Genomic DNA, 13,726 nt, shown 5'->3' on the forward strand with positions numbered 1-13,726 from the left:
CTCGCTTGAGCAGTGTTAACAGAAGCAGCACCAGACCAGACTAAGCACAGTCCAAGCACAGTCCAAACACAGCTCATTGCTTCGTCCTGGCCGTAAAATATCATTGAATAATCTGAAAACGAAACCTGGGCTGTAGAGGCCCAATGGATCAGGCGTATAAGTAATCGAGACATCAGCAGGGCGAAACAAGGATCGATCTGAACCACCAAGAAAACAATCAAGACTGACACTCTGTAACGCTAGTTTGCTGCGGCTAGCAACCCCCTTCGCACAAAATAGCAAAATAGCCCAGTCACGACTCGTTGCCCGAGCTAAGGAGCAGTTCATGGGAGCAAACGGTGGTTGCCGGCGGCTCCCGAGTCGCTTCGCCGGTCGGGGCGGTACTTGGAGCCGCGCTATGGAATATGCCTGCGGAGCATGTACCTAAATCTGCCTTAGCACGTCGTACAGCACTTTGCCAATGTGAGAGGGGGTGCGGTCGAACCGCCCAGCCGGGAACGGCAAATGGAGAAGAAACGGCGAGACGGGAAACGGTGTGCTTGATGCGCCTGTGCTCTTGAGCTGTGCACACCCTGTCGCCGTCGGAACTGCTCCTGTCATGTCATGTCATGATTACTGCGGATAAAGGCATCTACAGTACGAGAAATACGTGGAAAGGCTATCGATAGTGGGTGCCTGAGGCCACAATAACCTACCCACCGATTAGTAATAACCAACATGGGATCAGCCGACGTCGCGTGCTGTCATCCCTAACAATCCAGGCGTCAACATATTTCGTGTCTCGCATCTCGCATCTCGCGTTTCGCTCCGGCCAATGTTCTCTACGTTCCCCGTTGGGTACGTATTTGCCTTGCCTATGCGGAGTACGGCGTACCCGCCACTGGGCGCTGCTCAGCCGGTTTCCAATTCCCAATTTGTCGGGCCGAGATGGGGACCAGAGACATGAATCCTGCCAAGCACTGGTGCTGCTGCTGTCGTATTGGAATGTATGCCGATTTCGGGCTTCGGCAACCGTAACGGCACATTGTTGGCACATTGTTGGCACATTGTTGCCACGAATGGATCGATCGATTGACTGCAGGCTCAAGGACGCGGCCATAACCGACCTAGAAAGCGTTATTCATGCTCCTGCGGCTTTCGCTCGACGAGCAAAGCAGATTTCTGACTATCATCATGGCTCAAGCAAGCCTAGTCCTCGCCACAATGACACGCCTCCCCTGGCTCTCTATTTGTTCCACGTAACTCAGCGGTCATTGAATGAACAGGGGGGAGTTTGTTTTCAACAACTCCCCCATGTCAAAACTACACAGCTACGAGTATACAAAAATTACGGAGCAAGACCCTTCAGACATGAAGCCAGCAAAGAAGATGTGGGAATAGGCCCGCACCCCTACACCGACGTCAAGCTACGCCCTGGCTGACCCTGACCTGTCTTGCGATACCCCTGTTCGGCACGGTTTCCCCGGTCTCCGTCGTTGTCAATCCCTGCCGTCAAAACCCCAAGCCTCCCAGGCAAAACCCCGGCCAGCGTCCTATCAAACATCTGTGCCATCATCTGCGCATTAGACACATCAAAACGTGCTTGTACTTGTAGCATTGGCATGTTACCAGCACTCTTCCATCCGCCTCCATGCAGGGGGCAGCCATCTCCTAGTGCCACAAGGACATGTTCCGGAGGAACGAGAGGGTCACTGTGGTTTTTAGGGACGGGTAAAAGGGACTATTCCGCAACGAGGGGACTTTTGCCCCAGCGCTCTCCGCTAAACCCATGCCCGGGCGATCACAACCAAGCTATTGGGAGGACATCAAGTGGCCAGAATTGGGGAGCCATGGAGCCCTGAGGCGGGACCCGAATGGCCCAGGACACGCGTTCGTCAAGGACAAGGCCTCTTTCAGGGAAAGGTCAGACCCGCCGTCAAAGTGAGAGGGCCCTGGCTGTTTCTCCATGATCATCATTGAACCCCCTTGTGCTTTACACCCCTTGCTGCTTCTTCTTTTTTTCTCTGTACTTTTTGTTTGTCTACACCCGTCACACCCGTCACACCTTGGTCTTTTTTCTCACGACCTCGTCTGGGTGTGGATACATCTTCCTTCGAAGTTGCCAAAGAAAACTCCGCTCAAAATTATGGGCCCCGCCTGGTCCTTGAAGGAGATCATGGACTGCCAAGATGTTTCCTTTTATTCCTCTGAATGTTTACGGCCCGGCCGAGAGTGTCCGGTTTCGCTCAACAAGTACCGACATAACAAAGTCTTGGGTTCCAAAGGATCTCTCTGCCAAGCTATGCAGCGTTCGTCCTACTGTATATACCCGAGGGGCACTGACCCTGTTGGAGTGCGCCTTCTGAATCCATCTGTACCAAGGCCATCAGCAATACTCCGCCCTCTCGGTCTCGTGGGCAGAGCCACGCTGAAAGTTTGGTCTAGCTCTTGAGAAAAAAAGAAACTACAAGCTTGTACCGTGTGGCAGACACGTACCTTGACAGATCCAGCTAGCTGAGGTGAGTCTAAGAAGCCTTCATCTGCCACCAAGTGGGGAGACTACTTGAACAGAGCACATTTGCAAGGCATAACTGGTCGCCCGGGGCTGGAGAAAACGGTCGGCACAGGCTGCCTAAAAGGGTATAAGACCTGCCTCTCTCTTGACAAACGAACGGATAACATCAAAAAGGCGGACCGTTTTCATTTTTCCTTTTTGTTTCTTTGAGGGGAGTTTCGGCTGTTGGTATGCACTGCGCACTGTGAGAAAACTGGCTCTTGCTGTTGTACTCGTCTATTATGAGGCTGGTTATTGGCGACTGCCAACCAAAGAGATTCAAAGCATGTACAAGCATATGCTGCACATGTGGAATGTTCAGCACAGCTCAATCCACTAGGATCGAAACAAACTGGTACCATTATGCTGCATCCATGTCGAGGTCATGACTCGAATCCAGCAAACAAAACATGCAGAAAACGGACCGATGCTCAGTTGAGATGGGCATGTTTGAGTTGCGGTGAATATACCGCCAAGGTTGAAACTAAGAGGGGAGGGGTTGCAATCAATTCGCAGCCCAAGCATACTGTAATGTATGAGATCCGTGAGGTTATTTCCCGATATATCCTTTTTCCCTTTTAAAAAGCGTACGAGCCCGGTAAGAAAGTAGCGGCGGCTGATCCCACGCAGTTAGCTGGATGTATGTACAGGCCTGGGCGCACATACATGTCTAGCACTCATCACATGAAGCTCTGCGGCTAGATACCCGCCATGTGACAATGCGACCCTGAAGAGATAGCGGCGCTTAAGATGAGTGCATGACTCCTTTGCATGTCTTGGCGGGCAGCCGAGTAGCCGATGAGCCGGTGTCTGCCAGCGAAGACATCTCGTCTGTTGGTTGTGGTGCGTATTCATTTAGAGGATGTCAAGATTGTTTCGTGAGGCGCCGTCACTGTAGTATTCCGATATCACCCTGTGGCCGAGTATCACCCTGTGGCATTCCTCCCAGACAGGTGCTCTGTTGAAAGCCTGGCCAGGTCCCTTTTTGGCGAGGCATGGATGGGATGTGATGCGATGCTTCAGGTTGTCTTAACGCCGACTCCGTATCTTACCTGTACCATGCATATCCTCACTTGCACATGCTTCGTCCCCCAGAAGCGAGACTTTGACAACGCTTCAGTACCAGCATTGCTCACGCGTGATTCATCTCCCAATACTGACAAGTGTACGGAGCACGGAGCAGTATAACGGAGACTCTTTAGTGCTGAAGACAACTCTTTGGGTCCACCGTCCTCGTTCGGGCATTCTGCTGGATGATCATGCCACGGCCTAAGATCAGAGCTTATTTTCTTATCTGTTTCCTCTAGGGTATCGGATGCATAATACGAGTCACCGCAAATCCCTAACGGCGGAGGGGATCCGACCCCTGCAGTCAGATCTGAGTCGAGATACAGCTCTGGGGTTTTTGCAAAGGTTGTAGGAGGATGACTGCTCTTTGGGTTTGACCAATGCCTTTCTTGACTGACACAACGTGCAAAGCAGCCTAAAGTAAGGATCAGAGCCTCGCATTTTGTGCCAAGACGACTCCTATATATATATCCAATAATAGTTCACAATTCTCTACATATACGAGTCGTTTATCCGCCACACAGGACAAAAGGAACACATGTGATACAACGTTGCACCCTGTCGCAAAAAAAAGAGGGAAAAAATTCCCTTAACAGAGCGAGAGGCAACACTCACGCAACTGCATTTTCATTTGTCGAAGCCGATCCCTGTGCTCTTCTCCGGAAATAGATTCTCTTCATCCACTTCCAAGCTTCGGCTCCGACAACAAATACTATGACAGAAACAAACACAACGCCCCACTCCCAATCAATCCCCGTATGCATGAAGACGATTGTGTTCAGTCGCGGGATGTACAGCGTCGGAAATACAATAAAGAAGACAACTGTAATGGCGAAGAAAAGAAACCTGTTTCCCCACAGATGAGCCCCCCACGCGCCGACCCCCCTGTGCATATCGAAAAAAGACCGGCGAAAGTCTATCAGCTCCCACGAGAAGAGCAGGAAGATCCACGTCATGGCCGTGTATGCCGTTGCGCGGGCACGGAAGACGTCGTGGCATGAGGACGAGTAGGCGTTGTTGCAGTTGACGCCCAAATTGCCGTCGCCAAAGCCGAAGATGACTGTAGTGAAGGAGCCGAGCACGCAGCCGGCCATGAGGATGCCGTAGATGACCATGTCGAGCATGAATTCGGGAGTGAAGATGCCGTAGCGGAGCTGTGTGGCAAACGGTTGTTAGCTGGGGTTTCAGTTACACTGGTAAGTATACCGTCTGTAACAAAGAGGGGATCCTTACGTCTTGTGGAGGGCGGTTAAGAATGTCTGGGACGGCAGTTTCAAACCCAAGACCGGTCTCACTAAAGGCACCGGTGCCCAGAAGCATCCATATGATTTCGACGGGAGTCAATAAAAAAACAGAGACGTTTGCGCTGTCTTTGAAGGCAAGACCTGTAAGAAGAGAGATAACGAAGCCGATGTTGGCCGCGAGTACGTGAAGGATGAACTTTTGGATATTGTCGAATATCCGACGACCTTCCTCAATGGCATTTAGGATTGAAGTGAAGTTGTCGTCGGTTAGAATAATGTCGGACGATTCTTTGGCGACGTCTGAACCTGATCCCATGGCGATCCCAATATCTGCACGCTTGAGACTGGGACTGTCATTGACGCCATCGCCGGTCATGGCAACATAGCGGTTGCGTCTGTGGAGGGCCTCAATCATTCTAACCTTTGTGCTAGGAGCACATCTAGCGACCACCAGAGGCAGCTGGGGAAGAGCATCGATCTGGTCATCGCTCAGGGCATCAAACTCTTGAGCCGTCATCATTGTAGTACGAGCAACATCGGCAGGGAGCATGCGCATCTTCTCTGGAGAAGGAAGGATACACACGTCAGTAGCAATAGCACGCGCCGTCTGTGGATGGTCTCCTGTAAGCATATGAACAACAATACCAGCGCCCTGACACATGAGGACACTGTCTTTGGATTCAGGACGGGGAGGATCGTAGATTCCAATGAGGCCATGAAAGACAAGATCGCGCTCGAAACGTTCGCGATTGGGAGCAATCCCATCTGTAAAGTCGGATGCTGAGGCTGATCGGTTGTTGAGTTTGTGAGCAAGTGCTAGGACACGAAGGCCTTGGCTTGCTAAAACCTCCATATTTTCTAAGATGGTGGCCTTCATGACGCTGTCCAAGGGCTTGATTTCGTCCATTGAAGCAAAGCGGTTGCATATCTCTATTACACGCTCTACTGCTCCCTATTAAATGATATTAGTTATCTATGATCTATATCTGAACCTATTCTGATGTTTGCATACCTTGGTAAAAATGTGGGTTTCCTGTGTCGTTGTATTCAAGAACAGAGCCGACATCTTCTTGACTTCAGAATCAAACGGAAACTCTCCAATGTGGCTCCATCTCGCACCCAATCCCTGCGAGAGCTGCACACGATTGCAACCAAAGCGAGATGCGAATACCTCAATAGCAATTTCAGTTGGAGCGCCATGAGCAGTCCACTGGTTTGGTTGCGTCGAGTCACCCTTTTCTTGTTCAACGGTGGCCAAGTTGGCGAGTGAGGCAATATTTAAATAACTTCGTAGAAAGGGCTTCTTGGAAACCTCTTCAAGAGGGGTAATTTGCTCTTCCGATGGCTGCTTTTCGATTTCATTTACATCTCGGGGCTGCATAGGGCTAAATGATACTTGGCCAACTGTTGGGTTGTATACCTCGTTTGTCGTTTCGACAGAGTAAGTACCATGTCCCGGAAGCCATGCTTTGCGTGCAATCATTCGCCCTTGCGTAATAGTTCCGGTCTTGTCAGAGCAGATGTCTACAGACAATGATTAGTGCGTCTGCAGCAAAAGTTGATAGGGAAAACATGACGCTTACTTGTCACTCCACCCAAAGCCTCCAAGCTAGACAGATTACGAACAATGACATGTCTCTCAAGCATCTTCTTGGCGCCAGCTGCTATGGTAACTGTTAGGACTAGCAGCAGCGAGACTGGAATCGTGCCTACAGCCGTCGTAACAGCATATAGAATAACATCCCTATGCGTGTCAAATTTGTTGGCTCCCAAAACGATGATTGCACAGACAATTGCAAGGGCGAGGAGCCACATGAATAATTGTGCAAGCTTCTTCTGTAGAGGAGTGCCGACAGTAAGACCAAGGAATCTGCCTAACCATCCCATCGTAGCCTTTGACCACATCTTGGCCGCAGACTCAGGTTGAGTAGGCTGAGGCTCCCATTCGATTCCCTTGCCTGTCAAATCTCCTCCTTGTAACGCACTGGCAATGAGCCCGATTTCTGTGCACATGCCGGTCGCAAAGACAATGCCACGACCACGACCTTTGGTGATTGTTGTGGAGCTATAGACCACGTTGAGACGATCGCCCGGACCGGTGTCATCGTCAAATGTGGCTTTTGGGTTCTTAGGAACTGGAACCGACTCACCCGTGAGAAGCGCTTCATCTGCTTCCAAGTTTACGGCATGAATGAGCCTGATGTCCGCAGGTACTGAGTCACCGGTTGTCAAGTCGACAATGTCACCGGGAACCACATCAGATGTCTGAATGTTGATAGTTTTGCCGTCCCGAAACACGTCGCATGTTGGTGATCCCAAGTTGCGGAGTGAGTCGATGGTTCTTTCGGCCTGGAGAGTCTGGAAGAAGCCGATAAAAATGTTTAATACGATGATGCCTCCAAGGATGCCGCCTTCTATCCATGCGTGGATACCAAAACTGGCTGCCAATGCCATCAACAACACCTAATGATTTCTGTGTCAGCTCATCATAGTTCCGCTAAAGAATGATGAGGGGGGTGTAGGTAGGTTAGTTTGTCTTACTAAAGTCATCGCATTGAAGATCTGCTCAAGGAAAATCTTTACTGGCTGAACACCCTTTTGCTGTTCTAGCTCATTTAGCCCAAGCTCCTTGATTCGTCTGACAGCCTCATCTGCACTGAGACCACTCGAAGCATTCGCTTGAAGTTCTAATAGGACCTGTTCAGCAGTCAAACTGTGCGCTGGCTGAGACATTGGTTTATTAGACTGTCCAGATACATGCGCTCCCACGAAGGAGGCGCCAGGCGGAGATTGCCTCATGATGAATAGCCAGATCGTGGTATGGGAGAATGGCGTATATGTATATCATAGCCAGCGTTAAACAGTAAAGACAGATGGCGCTCGAGACAAAGTCGAGGCATGTTGCGACTTATTTATAGACGAAATGAGTTGCTCATGAAGTCCTTGCGCTTCCTGTGAGAATCCGAAAAAAAGTCTTCGTCGCTTGAATGTTACCACCACGTCAGCCACGAGTTGCTCTCAGAACCAAGCTTGATTTTCGGAAACAACTCTACCAGAGAGGCTACGCCTCTCTGGCCAAGCCAAACCTGGCCAAAATAGTAGGCCAAAGAGTTGCCAAGGCGATGAATTTCTGATAACTCCGCAATGCATCTTAAGAAATCCCGAGATTATGTCGTGGCGCTAAAACAGAAGAGGGAGCCAAGCCGCATCCGCTTGGAATGGAGTCAAAAGGGAAAGCGGCCTTATTTCAACTCAAGACAACAAGCCGGATCAGCAAAGACAATCTCTCGGGAGAGGCGAGTGACTAAAGCGGCTGTTGGAACTAAGTTGAGGGCACTAGTAGATCTAGAAGCGTGGCGCTCTGCCGATGCGCTCGATGCTCCCTAGTAGGATCTGAATGAAGATTCAAGCACATAATCACGGTTGATAGTCGAGTATTGAATAGACGATCATCCAAAAAGAACTGCTTTTGTTGCGTTGAATCAATGTCTGATCCTGCTGGCGTGTCAAATACATGTACGTACTAGAGTCTCATGCCAATGCAGTGGCTTATCTGGCAGTGCTCATGTTACCAATCCATTACGCGCCTATGATATCTCTGACCAATTTGAGTATAAACACAATTGTCAATAAGTTCCTGGTGACATTCTGACTGAATACACCGGGCGTGGTGGTATGTTAGGTCGTATTTTCTGAGCCGAGATATCATATTTGGATCATATTTTTAATGCCGTTAGAGTTGTGAATTCTAGATGGGGGCCTTGTAAACGATGTCGGGTGAAGCACAGGTGATTGCTATTGTCGTGCAGACCCATTCTGGGAGCTGCTAAGACATCTAATCAAGGCCGAGGATTGGGTCCGCCAAATGGAGATGTGAGTGAATCAGTTGCTCATTTTCGATTTGGCGAGGCATCAGAAATCACTTCAGATATATCGCTTGATCCGTGGTCTGTTCGTCCTCTAAATCCAAGACCTATTCACTGGTTGATGGGAGAGAGCTACACTATAAATTTGCCATCCTTCCCATCCTTCCCATCTATAAACATCACTAATATAATTTGGTAGATCTAAGGCTTTCGTATCTTCACTTCCTTCCTATCGACCTTCCTGGATGTACTAGATGTCGGAGTCTACACCCTCTTAGGTGGTGAGTCGCACTCCAGATAGCTGCTAGTTGCAAATAGTACTCTCAAATCCATTTCAACAATTGTCAACTTGGACAACTTACTAACCCTTATTTTTTTCCATTATAGAATAGACACAAACGGCTCAGATATGCGCTGTCGGAACCGCCAAGGCTTCTTCTGAAGCAACTGCAATTTCGCACAACGGGAGCATATGAGGACAACGACGACACCTGTTATTACACATATAACTTCGCTTTGGTGCCTTACTTATAACCAGTGCCATTACCAAAATGTAATGGCATAATATTAGTACTATTCTAAGACTGGGCACTCATATTGTGGCAAAGTTGTGATTACGACGCAGACAGGGGGGCAAGCAACGCCTTCTTCGAGCCGCATAGCGGGAGAGCCTAAAACAAAATACATATTTCCCCGGCACGTTATATCTACACCCCTCTGATAAGACGGCATACAGCATGCAGTGTTAGAACACTCCCGACATGGTTATGATCGCACCACCATCAGTGGACTGCAATTCCTGACATCACGACTCACAGGACTCCTCAGCTCCATGGCACAAATATATATATATATACGGACAAGAGGCAAAATAAGAGATGATCTTATGCGGCTCCTTGACAATATTGTCACCCACAATCCCATTACCGAAGCCGCAAGCGCCTTTTCTTGTCATCCCCTCCAAATCTTTTGACGACTGATCTTTGCTCGTTGGAGTTTGGAGGAACAAACTGTACGCGCATTCTACAGGAACAAAAGAGCACGCAAATTCTTATATGCATCTTTTCCGATGCTTTTCTTTATGACGAATCTCCTTTTAAGACAAGATACGAACATATACAACCCGAACCATGTCCTCACAATCCATGTCGGATCTGCTACGATAATCACTACTCAATAGCTCTCAATAATCGCGGAACACACACACATATTTTCCTTACAAACAATTTCTTCGGACTCTTTATTGAACAGAAACAATGTGTTGGTCCTGGCCGGTATTTCTTTCCCAGTTCTAATACCTGGGAATCTTGCTTTTCTCCTATTTATGCGACAGATAGAATAAACTTGGAGTATTTTAACTGAAACTCTACCCATATTCAAAGAGCTATGCTTGAATTCTTTGCAAGAATAGGTATTTCACGGAGCTACATACTCGAGTACATGTGGACAGCTTTGCCTGCGGCAATATTACGCATATGAGCACACTATCTGTTTATGCAGCACACTACTTCTATTCCTTTGAAGTGCCTTTCAAGTGATAATTTGACAATCGTATCAAGGTCTGGGTGCTGACTTGATGTCCAGAAGAACTTAAGAAGCGAGATCGGGGGAGCTCTCCCTTTTGGCCATGGATACATCTCAGAATCATTGAAATGTATTGTATACATCATTAATATCAATTACCCAAGGATAGAGTAGGTCGAGTGACTTGATGTATAGTGAAACACGAGAAAGAAGTCTAGTTGGAGGCTGAATTCAAATCTCAATTTGGTTGACACCTCTCATCTTGCTATCGGGGCTTTCTTTATGACGTTTTAGTTTATTCCAGGCCCTCGCGCATGTATTTTTTATTCTTCCGAATGATTTCTCGGGAGAGTCTGTTGGTAGTTTTTTTGGTGCATTCTGTGGAAGGGTATCAATGATCTCCGGCCTTTCAGATACCTCTGAGCTAAAACACTGCTGATCAACAGTAGTGCCGTTTGAACCCAATTCGCCTCTTCCTGACGAATTGGAAGTATTAGGAGTATTAGAGCTCATGGTTTCAGACAGATCATGATAACTTTCTGAGCCCGATCGATCTGTTCTTGAGGAACCGGTAATAGGAGTAGCAGAGCTCACAGTCTCAAACAGCTGGTTTTCATTTGCCCCGGAATTCTCATCTGGCGGCCTAGATGATATGGACACTTCAAACGATGTCTGCGATAATATGCTTTCGTCTGGGAGTAAATCTCTCTTTATCCCGATATTGCGGCTCATGCGGACGAGCCGTGGCCGACTATGGCCGAAAATGACCGCATCGTTTCCCATACCATTTTTTGGAATGAGAAGTTCAGGATGATGGTAGATGTTTTTGGAAGAGAGTATCTGGATCCAATTACCAGTTTTTGGATTGACTCGCTGCCCATTCAAACTGGTGCAACAGCTTCTGAAAGCAGGTTCGTTAAAATGCCAGTAGAGGTCATCCGTTAGTCTCCAACCAGTCGTATCCTTGTTGCCATTCGTTTCAATAATTCTTTCCAGGACGTCAACACACACTGCTACGTGATTTTTCCCAGAGGGCAAGCTGGCTCCGTATCCACAACGATTGCAAGACTTTGAAGGATTGTCTACTCTTGGTTTGATGAGCTCTCCAAAGTCGCTACCGAAAAGAGTAACAACTTCAAGGGAGTCCACGAGATCCGTCCAGCCATAAGCATGAGTTGGAATTGGTATCTTGGTTGTGATATGGCGAAGCTGTGAGCGAGTAGCTACGCCAACAAAGTCGAACCCACCCAGAAGGTTCTTTGGTGTATCTCTCAAGACTCCCTCTTTGATCGCCTTAGCGGTTTGGTCAATGGTCTTCTCAAGAAGGAGACATATTTCTTCTACCCTGTTTTCGAAGCGGTAATGTGTTGCCTCCTTTATCCTAACAATCTCTTTGATAGTATCTCCGTTGATGGTTCTCTCAATTATTTGCTCCGTGACCTTTGTGTCAATTAAATGCAAATTAAAAAGGCGGTTCTCGCCATCAAATAACACTGCCTTTGCTGCGGTGGTGCCTTGAACTGATGAAGGCGACTCGTTTAACTTTTCGATATGCTGCGTAAAGAGATGGTATGGATCTTCCTTCTCATCCCTTCTCAAAGAGGTACGAACGAGGTGAAGAAGCACAGGCAGACCATCCGAAAGCCAACCTCGTTTTTCTTTCACGTCGTACAGCATGATATGGTGCTTCCCAATGTGTTCAACAAGGGATACGTAACCATTTGAGACAAAATTGCAGACCGATCTATCCTTTTTGCCTCTTGTGAAAGTTGTACCAACCTTGAAATAATTGCCGGCGCCAATGCTGAGCTCGATCCCCTCCCAGGACAGGCTTCCTCTCCCTTGAGAGAGGCCAGAATATCCGATATCGTAACTTGCATTTGGGGATCCTTGAATTATGCCACAGATTAGAAAATACCTCTCCGCATATTTTGAACCATGTATATCCTACCTATATTGTTAAGAGCATTTGTGCACCATCCCAGGATATGACGCGCACTCTTAAGACGATCAGGCTCAATTAATATTCCCTGCTGTATACGGGGATCTCGATATGATATCCGAGCACCAGACTCATTTACAAGTAAATGCCACAAGATTATAGAGCCGTGTATTCTTGTTGGGATTAATGTAGTCGAAAAACCTTTCACCAATGTTTTGTCATCGAATGTTGTTAAATATCGGGCGTCCGCCAAGGTTGTCATCATATCAAAAGGCAATTCCAAACCAACTCCAGAGTTTAGAAAATCTCTAAACTTGATTGGATAGCCCGTGACGACAACTGGATTATTGAATATCTGTTGCCAGCATTGGCCATTGATGCTCGGTAAATTGTCCCTTATATGGTCGGTGGCAACGTGGACTTCACATTTGAAAGCTTGCTCAAACTCATTTCCAATGGACCGCGAGCCAGTAACATCTTCGGTCTGGAATCTGATAATTTCTGGATGGCAAAACGAAATCTCCGAATCTTGAAATGACGATTTGAATGCTGTTGCTAACCATCCAATTTGCTCGCCAATTTCTATGATAGAGGGAATTGATCCAATTGCTTCGACTTTCATAGATCGGCCTATAGAGACTTTGATTTCTGTTCGATCTTCAAATTTGCCTAAATATTTGTTAGAATTACCCAAAGTCTCTGTTTCTTCGGTGCACGGCAAGGTACCTACATTTGCAGGAATATTGAAACGTTTCAGAGGTATGTTCCTCTCGTAATGCGCCCTGGATTGTCCGCAACAGATTGCATCCTACCACTGGCCACGTTTGGATAAGATAGTGCTCACAGGTTGCTGCTTGGACGTCATGAATAGACCCAGTTAAAGTTATCACCTTCGGCACTACGTCAGCAGCAGAGCCTTCGTATCCTTGATCCTGTATAAATTTAGGGATATCGCACTCGACATCAAATGTAATCTTGTATGGCTTTGATGGATATTTCCTGTTGATCCTTCGAAACCGAGGAAGGCGATCTCGTATACAACTAGAAAATTGCTTCACAGCAAAAGAATCTATATCAGTTGAAGTTAGCTCATTGCTAAGTTTTTTAACAAGCCACTCAAAAGCTGGATCTTTTGTAGCTGCTTCAAAAAGTTGAAAATTGTCTTTTATAGAGTATTCCTCATCAGGCTTAGCAACTAGACTGCTAGTCAAAAGCTCTTCGCGCGACAAACTCTTTGAATTAACGAGTGCTCTTATTGATTGAGTTATTTGGCTAGAATAGTTCGTTAGTGTACTTGAAGCAGTGACTTAAAAGAGGTAAGCCTAACTTACTTTTGATGTGTGTAAATAATGAACATGGCGTCTCGTTTTATTTGTGATTGTGATGTCTGGCCAAGTTTCAAAGAGAATGATTCGAGTAGCTCTGGCAGCAACTTTGTTATGATATATATACTGTCCTCCGTAAGTTGTTTCTGGAGTCGACTGTAAAGATGATTTGCGAAGCGCAAGACATGCCGTTGCGTGCTTTTCGTATCCATCATACTTTGGTC

General features: G+C 47.4%; 2 protein-coding genes across 2 annotated transcripts; both read right to left on the reverse strand.

The window, feature by feature from the left end:
* Positions 1 to 4,212: 4,212 nt before the first annotated feature.
* Positions 4,213 to 7,644, reverse strand: TRIVIDRAFT_57750 (cation transporting ATPase; the record flags this gene model as incomplete). The annotated part of the gene is made up of 5 exons (XM_014097673.1): positions 4,213 to 4,755; positions 4,835 to 5,797; positions 5,858 to 6,369; positions 6,429 to 7,308; positions 7,387 to 7,644. The coding sequence occupies 5 exons, from the start codon at positions 7,642 to 7,644 to the stop codon at positions 4,213 to 4,215; spliced, it is 3,156 nt and encodes a 1,051-aa protein (XP_013953148.1).
* A 3,161-nt stretch (positions 7,645 to 10,805) lies between these two features.
* TRIVIDRAFT_10541 (uncharacterized protein) lies at positions 10,806 to 13,726 on the reverse strand (the record flags this gene model as incomplete). Its single annotated transcript, XM_014097380.1, has 5 exons — positions 10,806 to 11,675; positions 11,757 to 12,124; positions 12,187 to 12,846; positions 12,908 to 13,449; positions 13,509 to 13,726. Coding segments are annotated over 5 exons (2,658 nt in total), but the record flags the coding sequence as incomplete, so codon positions are not given.

The sequence above is a fragment of the Trichoderma virens genome (genome assembly GCF_000170995.1).
Source record: "Trichoderma virens Gv29-8 chromosome Unknown TRIVIscaffold_85, whole genome shotgun sequence".
NCBI lineage: Eukaryota > Fungi > Ascomycota > Sordariomycetes > Hypocreales > Hypocreaceae > Trichoderma > Trichoderma virens.